Source organism: Penicillium hispanicum (assembly GCF_028827665.1).
Source record: "Penicillium hispanicum strain IBT 35686 chromosome Unknown utg000003l_segment0_segment0, whole genome shotgun sequence".
Taxonomy (NCBI): domain Eukaryota; kingdom Fungi; phylum Ascomycota; class Eurotiomycetes; order Eurotiales; family Aspergillaceae; genus Penicillium; species Penicillium hispanicum.
Window position 1 is genome coordinate 553,821 of NW_026623195.1, and position 22,792 is coordinate 576,612.

Here is a 22,792-nt window from a genome sequence, read left to right on the forward strand (position 1 = left end):
CAGATGGAATGCCAGCTATACCTGTGAGATGAACAGCAGGGATTAGCGGCTTTTCACTAGCTCACGATTCCAGGAATGGTCGCCCGCAGGTCACATCGAACTGATGAAGAGCCTCAACATTAAAAGATCCATTCTCAGCATGTCGTCGCCCGGCACACACCTGACGCCGGGAAATAACCAAGGGGGCCGGGCTCTGACGCGCCAAGTCAACGAGGATATGTCGAAGATATGTGCCGAGCACACGGAGTACTTTGATTTCTTCGCGTCTCTTCCTCTACCGAACGTCGAGGGGTCGCTGGTCGAGATCGACTACGCCCTGGACCACCTGGGAGCCGTGGGATTCCAGATCCTCACCAACTCCCACGGCATCTACCCGGGCGACGAGCGGTTCCGTCGAGTCTTCGATAAACTCAGCCAGCGCAATGCGTGTGTCTTTTTCCATCCGACCAGCTGCTATCTCCAGACCGCAACCGGAGCATCGGCGGAAATCGCCACGCCGATGCCCGGCGTTCCCAACCCGCTCATGGAATTCATGTTCGACACCACGCGAGCCGTCACCAGCCTGTTGACGTCAGACACCGTGCAACGATGTCCCGGGGTGACATTCCTGATCTGCCACTGCGGAGCAGCGCTCCCGCCCATCCTAGCGCGCATCGCCGAGTTCTCATCCATCCTCGTCGCAGGCGGGAAGCCGATGCCGGAAGACGAGGTGAAGGCATTGCTGCAAACGCGCTTCTACTTTGACCTCGCGGGCGTGCCGTTTCCGGATCAGATTCACGGGATGCTTCGTCTGGTCGACACTTCCCGGTTGCTGTATGGGAGTGACTATCCATACACCAAGGCACCGCTCGCGCAGTCGTTGGCGCGACGGCTTGATAGTGGTCTGGTGAAATATTTTAGCTCCGAGACGCAGAAGCAGGTGTTGCTGGAGAATGCGGAGCGGCTGCTTTCCAAGCTGCGTTCGAGTACTTAGCATTGAACCAATTGGTGGCATTTGAAGATTGTATTTTCTGTCAGCGAGTGCGTTGTGAGATGTGGCCGTACTTCTATTGCTATCGAAGGAATAAATCAAGTATCAATCCTTAATATGCGAGTAGATTCATTCTGCCTTCCTGGCTCCCCCATCTGCTGGCATAGCACTACGCTGATATGGCTACTAATAGAAGAAAGAGTTGAATAAAATCCGAACATTTGCTCAATTTAATTTGAATATTTGATAGCAATTTGTCATTAGCAACCTTGACACCTACTCGTCAAGCTACGCATTCTTCATTCGTTCATTTCGTTCGATTTCCTGCTTTTTCCGTTGAAAACGAATCTCCAAATCAGCAATATCGTAAACCAACCAGGGCCATAATCGCAGCCTTGCGCGCACCAATCGACTGGCCCAGACTCCCCATCTGCGCGAGCATGGAACGCACCCATTCGTCAGCCTTACCATACACAAGCTCCCAAACACCTTTCTGCTCGGCATGCTTGCGTTCCAAGAATCCCATCACCAGCAGCGTGGCAACGACGTTTGCCTCGCGTAACTGCAGGGAGCCATTGTCGCCGACGTCTGGGAGGAGCTTGGCTACCTTGTCTGCCACTTCGAGCATGTCGCACCCAAGCGTGTCGAATAGCTCCTCGGTCCATTCCCAGTTACCCGCAAAGACCTGCATGTCCACCAAGGCATGCACCGTTGATGGGTACGTCTTGGCCGGGGCCGGGGTCACTTGGAGTGCGCTCGCGATATGGGCCTTTCGCGATCTCTTCGAGGTAGTAGCTGCTCCCGCAAACAGATTTGATGCTGTGAATGCCGGTGCGGGGTTGGGGGGTGTCGCACTGGAGTTGCCAGTCGCGCTTACTGCATCGAAGAGGGATTGCTGGCCAGGATGGGCGGGAGCAGCACTGCCAAATAGTGATCCTCCGCTGGTGGGCTGGACAGAGTCCGCATTACCAACCCACCGTCTCGGGGACGGTAGTTGCGCGCGAGCTCCGCGAGAGCCACCTAACATGGGCGGAGGAGGAGTAGGCGATATGGCACCACTCCTGGAAGACGGAGACCACCCAACTGGACGCGCACCTGGGGGGATGTACAGCGTTGCGTTACCCCGAGCGGAACCGAACAAGCCGCCAGGTTTAGCCGTGGACATCGCACGACTCGGAGCCGCGGATGCGTGGCTGACTCGACGTACAGCCCTCGACCCCTTGTGGGCTTGATAGGGCGGCGGCGAAGCGTCGACATCGATGCAGAGCCCGACGAGATTTTCCGGGTAAGGGTCTGGCCCCAGTGGAGTGGTCTCCCAGGCGTTGGCCTGTGGATAGAGTACTCTAGCCTTGGAAGGCTTGGTCGATAACGAGTCGGCGCCCTCCAGCGCGACGAACGAGCAGTATTTGCCCGTGACCTGGTACTTCACCCCGAGACTCTGGCACTCGCGCGCCACGAGCTTCTCTTTTGTGTCCGGGTGGAGCTGCCAAAAGGCATTGCCGCTGTCATCGAATGCGTTCTGCAGCCAGCCGTGTTCCTCTTCGAGCTCGACGACTGCCTTGCGCGACGCGAGTTGGTGGACGGTTTCGCCGGTTCCGACGTTGGTGATGGGGATGCGCAGGCCCAGGGGTCCCTGGCTGGACGAGGCGCTGAACTTGAGAGACTGGGGGGTTTTATCGGAGGCGGAGGGGTCGATGAGGAGGTAGACAGTTGTTCTGAGGAATGAGTACAGAGGGGGCATTTTGTATGGGGCTTGGAGGAACTTGGGTGCCGGGAATGTCGGCAGGGATGGTTCATGCATGTCCAGTGGGATACCCAACTGCGAGTCGGACTCTTGGAAGTTCTCCTCAAAGAATGAGATCAGCTGGGTGGTCGGTTTCTCTGACTTTACAGTTTCCGTCTCGGTCTCTGTCGAGGACGCTTGGGTCGAGAGTTCGGCCTCGCTCAAGACTTCAAAGTCATCGTCTTCCTTGGGCTCGTACTCCACCTGAAGCTTGCAGTCGTAGATATGCGGAGTCAAGGCGCCCTTGAGCATCCTAACCACTTTCCGGTCCAGATCTTCGTACTGCAAGACCGACTGCGAGATACCATTCCCTGCTCGCGCGATGCCCTCAATCAGAGAGTGGGATGCCGCGTCTCCAATTCCAAGAGAGAAGAAGCGCGCGGAGTTATCGGCGGCCGTGCTGCGGATAACTGCAAACAGATTTTGCTGGTCAGCAATCTGTCCATCCGTGAGTATGAGGACTTCCAGGTCTCTCTCCTTCAGACGACTTTCCACAGCCCCTTCGACGGCCGGCTGGAGCTCTGTGCCGCCCATGTTCGCCCTGATGGTCTCAACGAAGGCCAGCGCATCTTTCAAGCTCGACGCGTCGTAGACTCTGCTGCTCGGCCATAGAAGCTCATAGGAAAATCCAAATGAGCAGATGTTGAAGCAGATGCCGACGGGCAAGGACTTGAAGAAGACACCCAAAGCCGTCTTGAGTGTTGAGATTTTACGTTGCATGCTGCCACTGCGGTCAATCACGAAGATGATTTCCGGCCTGGCGGGTAGTAGGTTGAACTTGGGGACCAGCGTTGCCATCAACGCCTGTTGTCCAGGGATGGTCGGATGTGACTCAAGCAGGGCACGGGGGATGTCCAGTCCGTCTGCTTTGACGACGAGGACGAAATCCCGTTCCAGTACGGCCTGGACCTCTCGGGCGAGGTGGAGAGTGGCCGACGCCCGGGAGGGGTCGAATGAAGGTTCGGTCTCTGGTGTTGAAGAGGTTTGTCCGAGGGACACGGTCACTGAATGACTCGGGGAATGGATTTGGCGGATCTTCGAGGTCTTTTCCATCTGCACGTCGACAGTGATTGAGATTCCCTGCTGACTGGCTGAAAATCCAGAGAGAAGGGAAGGGTCAGGGGAGGTATGCATCACATTTTGATAACGGGGGGCGATGGTATTGGGCAGCGTGTAGCGGATCCCATCCATCTGCGAGTCCTGTTTGAGCTCGCCGACGAAGGTGATTTCGACGGTGATGGTCTCGTTGGCCGGCACGTTGCCGAGCCGGGTGAGGAAGACGTCACCTTGGGTGCTGGAATGATCCAGGATGGCCGCTGTCTGGTTATTGGCCACGGCATGTTTGTAGTCAGCGTTGGCTTGCTCTTTGGACTTCACCTTGCTGTGAAGAAGACGGCTTCCCACGCGGCACTGGAAGCCAACGACACTGACGCCATCGTAGAGAGGGAACTGGTAGGAGACCTCGTGGAGGATGTGATCTGATGGATTGACAAATGTCTGGGTGAGGGCTGTGCGTGCCGCGGACGATAGAATGGTCGCATGGGCCTTGAGGGATACCTGTGGCAGATACTGAGATACGTTGTGGCTGAAGAAACAGCAGCCACAGAAAGGGGGCATGGTTATTGGTTCAAGTGGATCTGTTAATAGTGTTTGATGAATAGTGGATAAGGGAAAGAAGGAAAGAGACAGACAAGTCGTGGTCTTTTAAATAGGGAATTGAAGGCCGTAGGCAACATGGCTTCAAACACGGAGTGGAGCTCTCCGCGTGAGGTCACTCGCTCTGACTCAGTGGAAATAGCCGTGGAGAGTGCGTTAGTAATTGTGTAGCCTAAGCGAGGAACAAAGGAAATAGGACCTTCAGGAACTTTGTTGGCCCGTGGATTTGACAACTTGACAGTGATGAAATGGATTTGGATTTGGAGATCCAACCGGATTGAGGCTACATGGAGATTATGTAATCTCGAATATCCGAGTGCGATCGACCAGATCTGCCCATTTTGGCAATAGCGCGGGGCTCCGGATCCACAGCGCCGCGGTTCAGTCCCGAAGCGGATTGGCGCCATGGTTGGTGCCTGACTCATGGGGGAGTCACTCGGCGATGACTACGTGCGGAGTTACTGGATGACATGGAGGTATGAATCGCGATCCTAGATTGATCACGTAGTATTATCGAGTCCCAACGCCGGGACCATAAAAAGAACATAAGTACATCCAGAAGGTACATCGCGAGGTGTCCAAGGAATATCACATCACATTCCACCCTGGATTCACAGGCAAGAGCCGACATAACGGAAAACCCAGAAACCAACGACCAAGAGAGTAAGGAACAAGAAGCACACCAAAGCCCAACACGAAACTCCAATGCCGCGCTTGAGCCCAAATGCTGTAAGGAGTGTAATGGGAAAGAAACAAAAAAGGACATGTCTAGATGGTTCGACATGGTGCTGGGAGGAGAGTGAGATTGGGGAGAACTCGGGAGTAATTGGCAGAAACGAAGGGTATTGTCGGAAAAAGATACGTATCAACGGGGGAATGCTTTTTTCCAAGAAGCCGTAATAAATGGGTGTAAGGGGTGGGAGCAATAGCCAAAACCCATAGGAAATGGTAGGACAGAACGAAAACCAAAAATGAAATCACAACGACATCGCAGTTCCAAGGGATGGTGCGATGTCATTGGTATTAGGTCGGCGCGCCAGCCACGGGGTGGTCGAGACCGGCTCGATTCACGCGTGAGGCCGACCGATGCGGCCGCCCATGTAGGACCCAGTGGCCGAGGCCAGGAAGCGGGCTACGAGGCCACCGCTGTGGGCGTAGGTGTTGGCCTTCATCTTCTTGCTCGGTTGACGGACGGGCTCGAATGACTGCTTAACATCCATGGGACCGACGTTCACATAGCTGTATGTCAGAGATGAGACTGACGGGCTGGTGCTGGGGTCGGTGACCATTACATCGTCGTTCCCGTGGGAGGAGCAGGTACTGATGCTGGCAGGGGTGCCACGGGAGCTGGGTGCAACGCTGGACGAGCGGGAGCAGAGGGAGTTGAAGGTCTCGGCGTGAGATAGGCCGGGTACATCGCGAATGGATGGAGGCGAGATGGACCGACCCGGGCGATGTGGTGAGGTGCGGCGGGGGTAAGGATTGTAGCGATCGTGCTCCGCAGCGAATTGGGGGGAATTGTGTGCGTTGTGGATGCTGGGGCAGGAGACATGGCTGGGAAGACGGCGGAGAGAGGTGTCGACCACCCGGCGGTTATCACCTCGGGCCTCAAGCTTCTGACGACGAAGGCGGCTGGCCAGCAGATCCGCTGAAGCGTGAAGTCGTCGCCTAGGAGAATGAGTAGCTGTAACGCCAATCGAATCGACAGACACATACCATTCCCGGTGTTGTTGCTGTTGTTGCTGTTGCTTGCGCTGCTGCTCTTCCACGACTTGCCGTTCACGCTGCTGGATGGCGAGGCGTTGACGAATAGGAGCTAAAAAAGGCTCCAGGTAGGTCAAGAGGTCCTCCTCGGTCACGCGGGTATCCCAATCCAACAGGAACAGCAGCTGACGTTCCATCAAGTTGACCTCGGGCAAGGAAAAGCCAAAGCCTTCGTACCCTTTCACGGCAGTGTATCTGGCCCAGTGCTTGTTCTTGGGACTGGAGTCATTCAGGTTCTTCGCGGCGAGGATCAGGGAGGCCAGGAAGATCCGGTGAACGGTGCAGCGCATGCCCTTGGCGACCGGGGGCAGGCGAGCACGCAGGCGGCCTAGGTACACGAGAGAACTCATCAGGGTGGGCACCTGCACCTGCGACCGGGCGACGAGGGATGCGATGAAGGCTTCAGTAGACGGCAGCGGCGGCAGGGTGTCGACGGGGTCCATGGGAGGCGTCGAGGGCGGCGTGGGTTGACCGTGATGGCTGACGCTGTTGGTCACATGGGCTTCGCAGCGAATGACCTGCGAGGCCTGCTGGGCCAGATAGCTGACCATCTCCCGCGAGACGCGATGAGTGACAAACTCGTCGAGGGCAGCTCGATTGAGAGGTTGAGTAGCTGACATGGTGGAGGAGCTCATGGCCGGAGATGGGAGGTGAACGAGGCACCCTCACACTGCTCGATCGGGGAGGGAATGGATGCAGCTAAATACCAAATCCGACGGGTGAATGTCTCGAATCGGGACTCCAGGTTTGTGCTCAGATAGAAACGCGGCGACAATGAGCTTTGTAAGAGATGGAGGTGAAGATGAAGGTGAAGGGCAGACAAAGCGGGACAAAAACCAGCAAAAATGACTGCGCAAAATCCAAAATGCAGACACGGATTCCTGGCCGGCAGGACGGGTGTCAAGTAGTCAAGTAGTCAAGTAGTTGGAGCAAAGGAATGTTGCTGTAAGGATAGCCAAGGTTGTCGTGTCAACCCGGTTATCGTCTAGCCCTAACTGGCACTTCTCCAGACAACTGAGACCTGCCGAAGCGGAGATTTTTCTGGGAGACACAGCGACGATGTGCAATTGCGGGCCTAATTATTGGCTGCGGATTCACAAATGTCTTTTGCAGTGAATTGGGAGAGAGAGCGACCGAGACGATATTAAAGAGAGGGAACGGGAAAGGGAAACAGAAATGACGACGATGGGCATGTGGATGAATCTCGTGAAGAATCTGCGAGTGGGCAGCCAGTAGATATATCCGGCATGCGCCCAGGGCGAGAGGACGAGCTGCAAGGACGAGGGCCAGTCAGAAGGAGACCAGGGCTGCATAGTTGGATCTGAGATGCTCTAACTCTTTGGCGCGCGGAGTCCTGAGACGAGGTGGAGCTGGCGCATTGCTGATTTGCCTCTGGAGAATGTTGATGCAGCGAGTGTCGAGACTGATTGCCAGATCCATCTTCCTATCTGCTATACTTCCATCCCTTGAGGCATTCGCCTCTCCATACTCCGCCTGCGCGTCGACGCGCCATTTCTCTCATACCTTCTCCCTCCCCGCCTCCTTCTCCCACGCTCTCCAAGCGCCTGGAACTTACACTCAGCACTCCCACTGCGGCGATCGCAGCACACTTGACACGGCCTCCACCGGACGCCAGGAGATCAACGGGTCCGCAGTGGAGATGTTCCTGAACGCTCGTCCACCTATCACTGGCCTCCCCTGACGGACTCCTGAAGGCCTCCAGCCTTCACCAGCCTCTCATCGATAGACTTTGGATCATTCACGAAACCATGAAACCCGCGACCGTCTCACCCCGTTCGCGCGATTCCCCAAGACACGGGGGGCAAGGGAGATACCAGTGCGGATTCCCCCCCTCTGACACGTCCGGAGGAATGACCAAGAGTTCGCTCTGGAGTATCTACTTACACTAGGTTCATCTCTCCTCGCCCATCACCGGGCATCTCCATCATCGGGCATCCCTCCTGCACGAATCAGGGGGCTCACTGCCTCCTCGGTACTTGGCTGAAGTCAAATCCCCCAACTAGCGTCGTACAGCACAAAAGCCATAGCCAAAAAAGATGACCTATAGCCTCGCACAACAATCCTCACAATGTGGCAAACCGCGTTTCAATTTGGCGCCGCGAGAGCCCAATCACATCGTCTCCCCGACTGCCACTTTCCGACCGTAGACACCCAGTCGAGACGGGCTATCGCCTCGGCGGATTCCTCGCACTCCTGCATCATGCCAAATGCCCCTGTCACACGGCGCGCCACGAGCGTGTTCGAGGGGCCATGCGATCGGACTCGTCAGCAGGGGATGACGATGGGATGGCGCTGGACGATGGGGATATTCTCCCCCGTGGTGAACCCACGGATTCAACGCCAATAGTCTGCTTCCTCGCATGAGCCCTGTCAAATGCCAATGTCCCGTTCCTTGATTCTTCCTGGTCCTGGGCTATATGGCGTATGTGCAATTCGATCCATCACCTCCCAGCCCGCATCCTTCCATACAAGAAAACCATCCAACTCCGACACGCCCAAGGACGCGCGCTGCACGTCCAGCGCTGCATGCAATGTTCCGACCATGCAGAAGACCACTGCTCTAAAAAAAAGCCCCGACCGGGGGCCGTGGCTATATTTGGCATTCCCTGCGGTCGCGGACGCCTTCAACTGTATATAAGCGCCCGTCCTCCACGCTCCCCGCCAGCGCTTACAACTCTCCACACCCGACCGACGAGGTCGATCCCCTCCACCAGAACGGACAGCAGAGCGCGTATATCCTCGTGGCCCAGGGATCCTGTTGCTAAATATACCGCGAACGCCGCTGCCACGCGACGCTGGTTCTATTGATAGCACGCCGTTGCGTTGCGCTCCGTGTCTTTTCTTAGAACCCTATACGCGCTCGATCGCTCGAGTCCGGTTCGCCAGGCGTCCATTCCAACTGGCGTACAGCATTCCGTGTCCCATCCTAGGGGTCGGGTTTCATGTTGAATGGATATCGCGCCCTGCCCTTGGAGACGGCGTCTCGCGCTGCCAGCCTGGTTCTGGCTCGGCTGGTGCGACGGGGTATATGGCCCGCCGTGATGATCACGGCCGTTGGACAGATGCACCAGGGGCGCGACGGATGACGAACGACAGCGCGGGTGAAACGCGGGTTTGTTTCAGCGTGGGCGTATGGCGCTCGGTTCGGTTTCAGAGCGTGCGGTCTCAGATGAGCGGTTAGTGAGGATGGGCCACTGGCTATCTGGGAGGGTTGAAACACCAGCCATGTATGTACGTGCGTCGGAGGTACATATGGAGGTTGCCATGATGCAAGTAGGCTGTGCTTGCTGGTTGCACGATATCCTTGTGGATGGGAAGTACTCACTCAACTGCTAGCGCTAACTATAGCTAGAGGTCTGGCGGTTTCAAGTCTGAGCAAGAGGCAAGGAATAGATTCCAGATTATTTCCGATACAAACAAGAACTATGCACAGTACAGACGAGAGACAACTCCCTCCGTGGACGCTTTACCACTGCTCTGCAGACACCATCAACCTCAGAGGCCATTTACGCAACAGTGACCGAGTACGAGGACACCGTCAGCTCAGCATCGCCAGTGAACGGCTCCGTACCGGCCTGCACATCCACCAGATACAAGTTCGAGCTCAGGCCCTCATGGTCGATCAGATACGTGAAGAAGTCGAGCAGGTCGCCAGAGAAGTCGGTGGTGGTCGACTCCGCGACGAAGCTATACACGGTGGTGGCGCCATTCGGGCCCGAGTACAGCTTGAAGGGGACGCCGGCGATGGTGGTGGTCGCGACAGCCGAGCCGGTGGAGGAGATGGGGCCGGCGCCGCCCAGCGCCGCGAGCCAGACCATGATCTCGTACTCGTTGGCGCCGTCGGCGCTGGAGCTCAGGAACATGTCGTAGGAGACGTCGGCGACGATGTTGGTGGTGGAGTAGCTGTGGCCGAGGGCGGGTTAGCAGGGGGTCAGACGAGTTCATTGCTGCGTCGCGGTCTACTCACCTCCACTTCCAGGCGGTGTTGATGCTGCTGATACTGCTCAAGGTCCGCGCGGTGAACTGCAGGGCGGCATTGGCGAAACTCTTGACCTGGGTCGAGGCGCCGGACCAGTCGAACGAGGTGTGCCAGGCGATGGTGCTGCCGCTCAGCGAGTCGACGCCTGTGCACTGCTTGCCGGACTCGTCGTAGCTCTGCCCCCAGAGGTCGTTGTAGAGGATGTAGCTGCCCGTCGTGGCGGATGCATACTGCTCGCAGAAGTCGGTGCGGCGCGTCAGCGACTTGGTCGGGATGGTGGCGGCGTTGCCCAGGCCAGCCAGGGCAAGGGAAAGGAGGGAAACGGGCGCAATGAAGGACTTCATGGTGGGTATATCGAGATCAAGGACTACGAAGGAGGGAACGAGGGTCGAATGCAGTCGGTGGGTTGAGTTCTGGCAATGCGTATCAGGGCTGCTTGGTAGTTTATATCCCCAGCACGCCGTTCCGTCTGGATGGTCATCTCCAGGAAGTCGTGGGTGGGAGGTTCCATATAGAGCACGGATTACAGTCCTGTCTCATAATGTCATCTGCAAGGCTCCACCGGGGTCTAATGTGTATATCCAGCATCCATGTGAACAACAACGCAAGACGACCTGCATACCGGGCTCTGCAGACTTCGCTTCGACCCTTCCCCGTCATCGCAGCAGCCCACGAGACAGACATGACCCGAGTCTCGGTCGACACACCCCTGGTCGTCGAGGATGCATTTTTCCACGACTGGGGATTTAGTCTGCAGAGGGCTAAATTGAGTTGGGTCCAGCCTATGCAGTTTGCGGACGATCTCCGGTTGTCGATAGCTAATCTGAGACGCCGGCGGCGGGTCTGCGGGGCGGAGACTACTGCATCGAGAATACGGTCAAACGGCGGCGCTGCCTATCCGAGAAACCGGCCGAGATTTGTTGAAGGATGCTTGAAAGGACGTTGGACGGAGCGAGGCCCGTTTTGTAGAGGGTGATGACCAGCGACAATGGCGGATGCGGACTAGGTCGGAATGTATATTCGGGAGAACTATCCTTGGAAGCCGGGGGCCATTGGCTGAGCACCTGGCTGCGACGGTGAACGTGAACTCTAGGATTAGTATGTTGATACTCAGTATTCAGTGCCCTATCTCAATTAATCATTGTTCAAAGAGTCACAGATACATCTAGTTACACAATTACCTACACATATCTCTACATGGGTAGCTACATAACGAGGAGTTAGCTGTTACGAAAGTGGTTTCAATGCTTCTGCCTGTTACCTGCTGTAAAACCTCCTGGGCCCCTAAAGGTAGGTAGGTTATCCCCTATGTCTAATCTAGATCGTTACTCTCAGTGACTAGTTAGCGACTAGAGAAGAGATGGGAGTTATAACTAGGGAGTATAGAAACTCATGAACCTCCGCCCGAAATACAGCTGCATCTTCATCATCTTCTGGGATCTCCATAATCACCCCCTGGAAATGAATAAATGACCTTAGCAGTCATCCAGGGCACAAAACCATTATCCGCGGAGTGATTCGGTGCCGAATCGATGACTCGTAGTCGGCGACCTCCAGACGAGTGGATCGGGAACCAGGCCCTAGAAGAGGATTCAAAAGGGCGATCCGTCCAGTCAGGAACTGTTGGTACTGGCACTAGGTAGCCTAAGAACCGTTAGCGAATCACTGTCGAACTGCTGAGGAACGATAAAGGAATCCTTACCAGAGGAACCCGAACTCGAGATGCTGGGAATCCATGGGTCGAGTGATGAAAAGTGATCAGAGATGCGAAGGCCCCGCATAATTCTTTGATAGCCGAAACCATTCGGGGCCAGAAACCATCAGGCCAAGCGCTCCAGTTCAGAATCTCCGCCGAAAAGCTGTCGAAAGAGCTAGGAACGTCCCAGAACACGTCCAGGAACCGAATTGACTTCATCAGGTCAACTGTGTCCTCGGCAACACCACGTAGGATCTGTGTTTATGTCAATAACCACTCCGTTTTAGAATTATCACAGAAACATACCGAATCACAAACGGTATTGCCAGCCAAACAAAACGCGCAGGTCCGGGAATTTGGAGTATCAAAAACGTTTAGGTTTGCATGGCCCAGCTATATAGGTAGATTTCTCTCTGCTCTCTTGGATGAATGTAATCCTCTTCTTTCTGGTACGTTCAGATGATAATCAGCACAACAATGGCCAAAACCTAGCTGACCACAGACCAATTAAAGGCTTCAGGTATAAGGAATGTCGGCATCAAGGAGTGGACTGTGTAGAGCCAGATAATACAACGCATTTACCTCCACATATATCTATATGGGTAGCTACACAGTAAGGAGTAGCTGTTGCGAAAGGGGTTTGAACCTTGGCCAGACAAAAAAATTGTAAAAGCTTTAGGGAACCCCGTAGGTCGATTATCTCTTACACCTAATCTAGATTAGTCCTCTTGACAAATGTGTAACTACTGGAGAGGACACAGGTCATAACCAGGGAGTATGAAAGCTGAAGCGGACGCTAAAGATCGTAATATCACAACCAACGCATTGGGATCAAAGTAACAACTTGCAGCAAATATATAGATCCCGCGAATAGGGATTGTAGTTGACAACGCCGCAACTACGACACAGGACGTAGTGAGCAACAAAATCATTGCACACCTTGAAAGAAAATCTATATTACCAAAACCAAATGGCCATGAATTTATATAGTGTGGTATTCAATGCTGGCCCTGGGAGGACTAATTCAGCTGGTAGATGGAAGTCGCGTGTTCGAGTCACGCCTAGTCCTCACTTTGCTTTTGATTTTGTCCTTGTCCCATCCTAATCGGATCGTGAAGCATCCGGGATCCGTTGGATGCTTAATAAGTTACGGCTGCTGCCTGAGCCGGAATCGTAGATCTAGTATAGCACAGTAGTATAAGCAAGGCCAATCAAAGCTGCGATGATTCGGATTGCGGCGATCCGACATGGCGTGTACGGGGGACGATGCGCTCCGCCGGTGGATCTCCGGGGGTTCGCCAGGGGCGCCGATAAATAATTATTCGCTTCCGCTTCCCTCCCGTCTCCAACACACACCACCTGCACCATGCCCTCCAAGTCCTCCGCCAGCAAGAAACCCGCCGGCTGTCGCTGCTTCTCCTTCCGGAGTCTCAGCTTCCTGGCCATCTTCCTCGCGCTCTTCTCCGCCGTGTACAGCTTCCTCGACGCGCGCTTGGACCAGTTCTACATCTTCAACCCGGAGCATCTGCACGATCTCTCGCAGCGCGCCGTCAAGACCCATGGCGACGACACCCGCTCCGTCGTCAACTACATTGTGGCCGAGCTGGGAGAGAAGGTTGGAACCAAGTACCTCAGCACGGAGGAGGAGTGGGTGTTCAATAATGCCGGCGGTGCGATGGGCGCCATGTACATCATCCATGCCAGTATGTGCCATTGCCCTTGATCGAGCCCACGATTGGCGCTGGCCTGCTAACCGCGCATCCTTGCTAGGTATCACCGAGTACCTGATTATCTTTGGTAAGCCCCGACCCACGAGTTCCCTGCCAAAAGGCCCCCCCCCTTGCTAATTCCCGTCCTCTGGTATAGGCACCGCCATCGGCACCGAGGGCCACACCGGCCGCCACACCGCCGATGACTACTTCAACATCCTGCACGGCACCCAGCTGGCCTACGTGCCTGGCTCCTTCGAGCCCGAGTCCTACCCGGCCGGCACCGTGCACCACCTGCGCCGCGGCGAGGTCAAGCAGTACAAGATGGACTCGTCCTGCTTCGCGCTCGAGTACGCCCGCGGCTGGATCCCGCCCATGCTCTTCTTCGGCTACGCCGATACCTTCTCCAGCACCCTGGACTTCCCGACCCTGTGGGCGACCACGCGCCTCACCGCGCGGGAGATGATCGGCAACCTGCTGCAGCTGAAGATGTAAGCGGCGTGAATCGTTGCATTGGTTGCTTCTTTCGGCGTGCTTGTACGATGAGCCTGGGCAACGTGAGACGTTGCTCGGGCATGCTTACTACCCTGGTGGAACAGGCGTAGGGGACACGGGGTGTCTCTGCACAAAAATGGGATGGGGATGGTCATTCAACGATATACCTATAGAACCGGAAGGGATTTCTGGAAAACTTGGATCTCATCAATTGATGTTTAATACGGAAGACTTCAAATGCACAAAATCAACCAACCCCGAGCCTAGGCGGAGCCGACTCGAACGAGTGGCAGGTCAAAACCAACGACACCAAGAAGACCCTCTCTTAGCCCGGCCATCTTAAGAAGCCCCCGGTATTCTCCCCGGCTCTGCCACCCTCTACGTAGCAAGAGCCGTCCAGTCGCCGGCACCAGGTGACTAGAACGCGGAAAACCAAATCCTAAAATCAAAGCAAAAGACCACAATGCGACAATGTAGGCTGTTCGTTATTCGTAATCACTTCGTCAAGAATGTACGGCAGACCTATATAGCCGGCGCTTCCCAGTACTCGCGCTTAATCTTCATGACGGCGGACTGCTTGTGCGGGAAGCTGACCTCGCCTTCTTTGTAAAACCCGACATCCTGGAGGTAACCAATGAGCCTGGACAGGGTGGTCAGTACGTATCATCCGCAGTGAGCAGGTAGAACACCTTACTTGGTATTATCCACGCGCGGCTCCAGGTACACCGCTTCGGTCCTCATGTCGGCCAAAAAGCAATGATGCACCAGCGTAGTCAGCCAAAGGGGCACTCGATGCGGACCCCGGAACTCCTGTTCGCCGACGAGGACATGGATCCCCCGGTCGTAGTTGTCTACGCGGTCTAGCAGCCGACCCAGCGGATCCTCCTTGACCCAGTAGATCTCAAAGTACCCGAATGGCTTCCCGTCCCAGCACCCGATGACGGGGAAGCTGTGGCGGCTCGTCAGGTTGTGCAGGAGGAACTTCTCCTGCACGGGCTTGGGCCCGCCGACTTGCCACATCGCCTCGACTCGGGGGTCGTTCATCCACCGGTGCAGCGTGTCGAGGTCGGAGGATGTCGTCTGGGAGAGGTGCTGCTCGACACTGGTCACCGATGAACTCACAGGCCTCGGGGGAGTCGACGGCCGACTGCTAGCGTGCGTCCCAGGCGCGAAGCCGGGTTTGGTCATTGGCAGGAACGGGACGCGCAAGGACAGATACTGCCCGACGCTTGGGACGTAGCGCACGTAGAAGACCTCGCCCTGATGCGGCGGCTTCGGCCGGATGGGATGGCGGACGCCGTTGGTGAACGTATATTGAGTCGGCGCAGGCGGGTAGTACGTGGGCAGGTGGCTTGCGGACGTGAAGGGCCCTCCAGAGGTGAACGCGCCGACATTGGCCGTGTGGAACGTCGCCTCTGCCGGCGGCAGCGTGCTGGTACTCGGCAGACTTTCGCGCGCGGGGGATGCATGGCGGGACTGGAACGGAGTCAAGGAGGGCGAAGGTGGTGCGCCGCGAGGCGTCAGCGTGAACAGGAAGAGGCGCGGGTCGATCTGCCAGAATGTGCGCCGACTGACAAACATGTTGGACCAGCCGCTCGAGTCCCGGGTCTCGACAGGCTGCAGGCCGACGGACGAATCCTCGCTGGCAATGAGACCCATGCGCTCGAGCTTCTGGAGCAGGTTGCGGCCCTTGAAGATGCCTTCCCGGCGGATATTCACCCGCCACTCTCCCTTCGGCTTTCCATCGTGGGGTGTTGAGCTGGACTCCGCTGTTTCCAGGCGCAGGTCTGGCTCGGGCTCGTGGAAGTACCACCACAGCGTTGCCCAGAGCATCATGGCAATCTGCCGGGTAGGCGACGTTGCCGGCTTGAACTCGCTGGACGGTGGATTGACGATATAGGAGATATAGAGGCAGTCTCGTCTCAGAGTAGGGGTGGTGAAGCGGGTGATGTTCGAGTCGCTATCGCTGGAGCTGGAGGAAGAGCTGCCGTCCTCGGAGCCGGTCCTACCTCGCTCCTCCGTCTGCTTGTCAGGCGCCTTTTCGCTATGGATGATGATGGTCCAGCCTGGTGGGAAGGTGGTATTGTGGTTGTTCGGATCGTTTGACTTGAACGTGACCCCACCGAAGACCGGCTTGACGGCGAAGGTGAGGCCATTCGGCAGGCAGCAGGTGGTGTGTCGCATGGCGATGAAGCTGCTGCTGCTACTGCTTCTCGGGGTGCTCAAATGCTGCGCCGCACACTCGAGAAAAGGCAGATGCACAAGAGCTGCAGGTAGCTTGTGCTCTGCCCCTCACTTCCGCGGGGAAGGGATGCGTCAGGGAATCAATTGCCTGGTGGATAAAATAAGGCAGTACAAGGTTCACGGAGGAAGGTTGAGATGCACACCAAAATGCCGCAGCTCACCAGAGGAGGGCGCAATGAAAGAACAGATGTGCGAGGGTGGCATGCTAGGAGTGTTGGTTTAATGAGATGTTGGCGATGACGCAGACTCCCGCGGCGTCATGCCACGCGCCATACACACACCAGCTTTTGGTCAGCGACGCAACGACCGGTCGATCATTCTAGCAAAGTTCGTCGCAAGGTGAAAGGGAGTGTTAACAATGACCGCCTGATTGGATCCAGCATCTGTCTAGCCTTTTTTACGTTGTTTTCCCCCATGCTAGTGACCCAAGAAAAAAAATCTGTGGTCTCGGTAAGTGCACATACATTGAGAAGCAAAGAAGCAAAGAGAAGTACACTGCGGAAGGGTATACTACAAAGATGTCACATAGTCCTGCAAATCATGCAAGACAAGATTAAAAGTCCTCCACCACGGTGCCCAAGCTTCGCTCCCGCGCCAACCGCACCAGATCGCCGCCCGTCACTAGATCCATCAGGCCCAGCCCGACGCTCTTATAGATGACATTCCCCCGCTCTACCCACTCGCGCAGGCTCTTCTCTTCGTCGGCGGTGTCCTCTTCGGACTGGAGTGTGGCATGGCGCACCATCAGCAGCTCTCCCAGCTCGACCACTTGGTTTGGCTTGATTCCGGCCTGGATGATCTCGCCGGCCTCCTTGAGAGCCGCGTCCAAGCTATCGACCACCACAACTCCGCTGCGTCGAGTGTGCTTGTGGAAATGACGGTGTGGAGGTTGCACATTGACTTCGTCCCGGAGTATATCGGGATGCACCTCGGTCATGTGTGCCTTGTATGAGCCAATGGCCCCGATGAAACGGCCCTTCTGCCGACCCTCGCGAGAGGTGAGGAGCTCCGCGGGAAACAGTGGATCAGCGGTTGGTGTGCAGCAGAAAATGACATCCGCCTTTCGAACATGCTCCGTCAGAATGCGATGGTATTCGCCAAAGTCGCTGCTTACAGCGGAAAACTTGACATCCCGGCGCCAATCCGCATTCTCCGGTCGATAGATAGTCTGAAGAAGTTTGGCAGCTCGGTCAAAGGAGCGATTGACGATGTACACGCGCCGAATGTCATCGCCGCGCAAGATCAGCGCCAGCCGGATATGCCAGTAGGCCTGAGTACCGGCTCCAAACACCAAGATGGTGCGTACCTTCTTGCGCTTGTTGAAGAGCATCAACGACGCCAGCGCGGTCCGGAAGGCTGTGAGTTCGTGGGCATTGATGAGACCGAAGGGCAGACTCTCATCATCCAGCAACATGACGCTACCTCGCGGCGAGGTGTCTCGGGTCCCCGCGCCCGGCCAAGCGCCCAGAGTGGTGGAAACGTTGGTGGACGAATTCGTGGTCACGGGCTGTTGGTTCACACACCCGGAGAGGAGAGTGGAGCTACCATTACTGTCACCTCCGATGCTGCTCTCCGTAGTGGTTACCGTGGGACTGATGGAGTTGCTGCCGTCTTCCTGGGAGGAGGCCACGGACAAGTCGCTCATATCCGACGAGAGCGAGGCCACCGAGTTCCGCACAGAAGCCCGCGAGCGCGATGAGATCGAGTCATTATCGACTTTCTCAAGGGAGCTACGTTCCACTGCACACCCCGCGGTCCCTCCATCCTGCAGGGAGATCATCTTGATGCCGAGCGTCTGGCCCGTGCTGGCGGGCATGACCAGGGTGGTACAGCCATTCTGGCGGGTGATTGCCGTTCGCTGCGGCTGGTAGGTCGCCGAACAGCCTTTATCTTGGGACCCGGTCGAATACTCTCGAAGCGCTTCGGCGAGGTTGCGTTGTAGATCGAAGATCTCGTCTCGAGTGAGGGAGTGCAGCAGGTCCCGGAGCTGCGACCGGGAGAGAATGGTGAGCGGCATTTTGGCGGATTGGATTCCACGCCGGGTGACTGAAGATGTGGGCAGGGAGGGGAAGAAGAGGAGTGGAAGTCATAAATCTTGGCCGGCCTGTTATCTCCGTCAACATTCCGCCACTGTGCCGCGCATTCGCCAAGATAAGTGAAAGCGAACTCATGGAGGGACCACATCCACCAGGCTACTACATACCTTCCCAAAATAGGTGCGCCACTAGTGTCGGGATCAGACCTGGACCAGTCCGTGGAGACAGTCCGATTTAAATCGACTCGGATCCGACAGCGAACAATTCGACTTCTCCGAAGATGACGCCAGCCGCGTCTTGGGAGCGGGGCGCGGGGGAGATCAGCGAGGCGGTTCAAGAATAGGATTCAATATCCGCCCCGTTCAGCAAGGGATTTTGGATGTCTGGTGGCCAGTAGAAGATCTGTGTCAGAGGCAGAGGAGGAAGCACAACAGAGAATTAACGACCCTCGAATGCGATCGCCTCTTTGACAGATCCCTGCCGCATTCAGTGTGTTCCCAAAGCGGCAAAGCGTACACTTGCAGTTTGCATGGGCGTCCAGTCACGTGTCAAGCCAGTTGTGGCCTGAGATGGAAGGCACCAACAGGGCCAAACGACTAATCCCCTTTGGGCGACATTGGTGCCCTAAGATTCATGTTGCTTTGCTTGATCGGGCTGGAACCGAGGAATGGACAGTAAGTTCTGGAGTGAACCTGGCGCTTTATTCATTGCTAACAGCACTAGCCGTCACCGAAGATCTTTCCATGCTGACATGTTGTCTATCACTCCTTGACTGTGTCACCACTCACGTTCCAGATTCAAAATGTCTTCTATGGAGAAGCCTCTCCCTGCCAGTAGCTGTTCCAAGCAGGACTATTCGCCAGGATCAGCCTGCAACACTCAGAACCATGTTCAAGCGCCTCATACGAAATCATCACAACTACACCGAATACTCCAACTCCCGGAGATGCTTGAGATGATCCTCCTGGAAACTGACTTGCGTACTCTGCTCACATCAGCACAACGTGTATGTCACCTGTGGCATGATCTGATCCTGGATTCCCCTCGTCTACAAGAAGCGCTCTTTCTCAAGCCTTGCAAACCATCCACCATCCCAGGGGACTGCCCAGTACGGAACCCTCTCTTATCCGAAATTCTATGGCCGGAGCTTCTCTGTGCCAAATTGCATTCTCTCAGCAAGAACCCATCCCACTGGCTCAGCTGCTTTCCATTCGTGAACCCCGAGCGAGAAGAAGCGTATTTTCGACCTAGAGCTAGCTGGCGGCGCATGCTGCTTCAACAACCTCCCCAGTTTCGCATTGGCGTGGCTCAAGTGACTTCGATACTACTTCCGGTCGACACACTGGATTTTACACAATTGGCGATTGAAAAAACGGGCCATCCAGTACGGATGGAGGAGATCCTGCAAGGAATACACGAGGGGATTTTGGTGCCTTGCCTAGACCCCTGGACATTCTGTATCGAGCCCTTATATCCCAGCTTGAAGGTCTGTCTTCTTCGGACCAGGGAATGGGTTACAGGGAAAGCCCAGAAGGCGCCAATGTTACCGGGTGATTGTTCCATCATTGTTTTCACTCATCGAAGAGTCTTTTACTACATGGATCAGATGCGACCGCTCGGACTTCGGGACAAGTTTGAGAGCTGGATTGAGAATCTCGGACAACCTCATCGTTTACAAAGCTGTGTCTTGAGAAAGTTGCCGAGACTTACGTGAGAATGAATACATCTGCTAGCTACGCCATTATGAGCGATGTCTCACAGGAAGAACACCAAAGCAATTGTTGTTAAGACCTGATCTCATTGCATATGGAATATCATCTCGTGGGGGTGATTGAAGGGAAATGCAAAAGATTTTGAGCATTCGATGTGGATTTTGCATGATAATGCGAATGTCTGAGAGCTACCCGCTCGTTAACATCTTCTGATATCGAGGCCGGAACACTGAGTCGACCTACCAAGCAATACCAGTCAATCACCAATCATATCTTTACATTATTGCCATAGACCGAGTCATGTTTAGTTGCATTCCTTGGTGCAGGCATTGCTAGCAGCTTCGAGGCAGGTATTGACCGCGGCGAGGGGGAGGCCTTCACAGGCTGTAGCCTGCTGCTGGTAGCAGGTGTTGAAAGGGCAAGTGGCGCCCACAAGCTGGGATCCCGCGAGGGCGGCGACAATGGCAATCTTGAGATGATCGAAGTTGTTAGATAAAAGTTTGGTAGATGATAGGTCCAGTTGGAAACATACGAAGCTGAAGTACTGCATTGTGGGTGGACTTGAGACTGTAGTATCCGATGTTGCGAACTGAAGATGGTGTGAGATGAGGTGGATGAATATACGTCTGATTGAAGGAACAGTCTGTCTATTTTATAGTTGAGAAGGAGAGCGTGAAAGATCTTTTTCACGGTGGTGGCCCCCAAAGTGGAAGCCGAAGTCGCGAGACATTCCGAGTCTTCTCGTATAAATTAGTGGGCCATTGCGGATCAATCCCAAGACTTTTTGATGAAGGATTTGCTGGCCGCTCCATCAGATAACTTAATTGGGAAAGGTTCCCACAGATTATCTGATCCGAACAGGTAAGCCGGAGTGCCCAGGTGGTCTTAACCAAAGGAATGCCATGGATATAAATGTTCCGGTAGACCCTGACGCCCTTACAATGATCTAAATGCCAAATTTCTCAGATAACCTGCTGATTCCCTCTTCTCTGGGCCTGAGCTAGATATATAGAAAGGTGATTTATTGGTATTCTTGTGGAGCACAACATGGAGATGACAGGTCTAGAAATTATGGAGAAAAAGTACAATCAATCATGGCAAGGCTCTGGGAAGCGGCTCCACCAATAGCGAAGCCCCCGATAGATAGCTTCAGCTCGCAAGTTTGACTATTTAGAAATGCCTCACAACTTTCCGAGGGTGGTGGGAATGCCAATTCGTGGCTTGACGTTACTTGACCAATGTCTTTGATGCAGAAGGCCGAAGATAAACGGGATCTCAAGTATAACCGCAGTGAAGCCAAACCAGCCAGCTTACCACTGGCTGACTCCGCCATAATCATGAGATGCAGTTCTAAGCAGGATCCAGTGGAATAACGCAGCTCCTTGACGGATAGTTGTGCCCGAGCCCACCCAAGCTGGCTAGCGAAGTTCTGGAACAGGAAGGAAACGCTCCGATGTCGTATTCATAGTTGGGGGCCAAACTCCACGCGGATTCTTCTCACAGATGGAGATCTAATCTGATTACTTTGGCCGATGAGCAAAGTGACTCGCCTGGAAATAATCTCTCGCCAGAGAGTACTGTCACTAACAAGGAAAATATTCTTCCGACCCCCAAACTGGATGCATCCTGCTGAGAATGAGCCTCGCCACATCCCGGAATCGTTGGTTGTTGAGCCCCACAAGGATTGCTCGTGCGGATGAGAACGACGAAGAGGAATCCAGGGCCAAGAAAGCCAGGACAGGAAGGGTGCAGGTCCTGTTGGTTCTATGCAGGAATGCTTACGTCGCCCTCAATTCAGCTGCTATCCCTTCTGCACCTTCGTGGCACACCTGCCCTTCACATAGTGCAGTGCAGAGTGAGACCCAATCCTCTTTTCTGCAAGCATGCTCTGTTGATTTTTATTTCTTCCAGCATCGTGATATACTCGAAACTCCCCACTATGCACTTGTCCCATCTGCCCCTGCCTCTATCCCATCTCAGTCCTGCGCCTGAGCAACGGCAAAATTATCATTTCCAACACCCTGATACTCACGTCGCGCCCCTTCAACAGTGACGAGCTTTCTGTGAACTTCTAGTGCGACCTTCTCAACTGGACGTGTCAACAAATTACCAAATACCAACGCTCCACGTCGCTCATCCAGGAAGACCTGCAGTACTTACAGCGTGCAGCCCATGAGGGGAGTTTGGTATGAGATGGAAGAGAATCGAACTGGCTTTAATGTCTCAACCTGGGACACACACACACATCTATCCAGTCGTGCAACTCGTCGTTGACGACTGTGCCTCGACCCTGAACAGCGTTTTCGACAGGAAAGAGTTGATGCTGTGTTGGGTTTGTGGACAGGCACTGATTCAATCGAATCGTGCCAATGAGTGCACCGGCGAATCAGCCGTCCGAGATGATATTAGAGGCCCTTGATAAAATCCTAAGCCTCGGTAACTGGAGCTGGAGCACATTGAGCTGTTCCTTTCTACCAATATAACTCTGATACAATCCCATTTACGCAGGACACGAGATTGACTACTATTGATGACGGCGAAAGTGGTCAAATACCCCCGGGGCCCCTCGCGTCCGCCGACGTTGTCTTCGCTATCGATATTGGTTCCGACAGTACCATGAAACGGTGGCCTGGTGGCAAAGCCCTCATGAGAGCCTACAAGCATACTGTTGGCGGATAGGCGAACGACACCTCTTTCCAAACTATTTTTGATACAGACACCTTTCAC

At 55.0% G+C, this 22,792-nt stretch overlaps 8 protein-coding genes across 8 annotated transcripts; 2 read left to right on the forward strand and 6 right to left on the reverse strand.

Annotated features, from left to right (window-relative positions):
- Nucleotides 1-139: 139 nt before the first annotated feature.
- Nucleotides 140-973, forward strand: N7459_002609 (amidohydrolase family protein; the record flags this gene model as incomplete). Its single annotated transcript, XM_056941794.1, has 1 exon — nt 140-973. The coding sequence occupies one exon, from the start codon at nt 140-142 to the stop codon at nt 971-973; it is 834 nt and encodes a 277-aa protein (XP_056801677.1).
- A 352-nt stretch (nt 974-1,325) lies between these two features.
- On the reverse strand, nt 1,326-4,370 carry N7459_002610 (uncharacterized protein; the record flags this gene model as incomplete). The annotated part of the gene is made up of 1 exon (XM_056941795.1): nt 1,326-4,370. One exon carries the CDS (start codon nt 4,368-4,370, stop codon nt 1,326-1,328), a length of 3,045 nt encoding a protein of 1,014 aa, XP_056801678.1.
- Nucleotides 4,371-5,476: 1,106 nt separating this feature from the next.
- Nucleotides 5,477-6,793, reverse strand: N7459_002611 (cyclin family protein; the record flags this gene model as incomplete). The annotated part of the gene is made up of 1 exon (XM_056941796.1): nt 5,477-6,793. The coding sequence occupies one exon, from the start codon at nt 6,791-6,793 to the stop codon at nt 5,477-5,479; it is 1,317 nt and encodes a 438-aa protein (XP_056801679.1).
- Nucleotides 6,794-9,700: 2,907 nt separating this feature from the next.
- xgeA (putative endoglucanase) lies at nt 9,701-10,517 on the reverse strand (the record flags this gene model as incomplete). The annotated part of the gene is made up of 2 exons (XM_056941797.1): nt 9,701-10,097; nt 10,162-10,517. 2 exons carry the CDS (start codon nt 10,515-10,517, stop codon nt 9,701-9,703), a joined length of 753 nt encoding a protein of 250 aa, XP_056801680.1.
- A 2,718-nt stretch (nt 10,518-13,235) lies between these two features.
- erg2 (C-8 sterol isomerase ERG2) lies at nt 13,236-14,073 on the forward strand (the record flags this gene model as incomplete). The annotated part of the gene is made up of 3 exons (XM_056941798.1): nt 13,236-13,572; nt 13,640-13,666; nt 13,736-14,073. 3 exons carry the CDS (start codon nt 13,236-13,238, stop codon nt 14,071-14,073), a joined length of 702 nt encoding a protein of 233 aa, XP_056801681.1.
- A 522-nt stretch (nt 14,074-14,595) lies between these two features.
- On the reverse strand, nt 14,596-16,257 carry N7459_002614 (GNAT family N-acetyltransferase; the record flags this gene model as incomplete). Its single annotated transcript, XM_056941799.1, has 2 exons — nt 14,596-14,713; nt 14,768-16,257. The coding sequence occupies 2 exons, from the start codon at nt 16,255-16,257 to the stop codon at nt 14,596-14,598; spliced, it is 1,608 nt and encodes a 535-aa protein (XP_056801682.1).
- A 613-nt stretch (nt 16,258-16,870) lies between these two features.
- On the reverse strand, nt 16,871-18,334 carry N7459_002615 (putative proline utilization protein PrnX-like; the record flags this gene model as incomplete). Its single annotated transcript, XM_056941800.1, has 1 exon — nt 16,871-18,334. The coding sequence occupies one exon, from the start codon at nt 18,332-18,334 to the stop codon at nt 16,871-16,873; it is 1,464 nt and encodes a 487-aa protein (XP_056801683.1).
- Nucleotides 18,335-20,369: 2,035 nt separating this feature from the next.
- On the reverse strand, nt 20,370-20,615 carry N7459_002616 (uncharacterized protein; the record flags this gene model as incomplete). The annotated part of the gene is made up of 2 exons (XM_056941801.1): nt 20,370-20,534; nt 20,598-20,615. 2 exons carry the CDS (start codon nt 20,613-20,615, stop codon nt 20,370-20,372), a joined length of 183 nt encoding a protein of 60 aa, XP_056801684.1.
- Nucleotides 20,616-22,792: the final 2,177 nt, after the last annotated feature.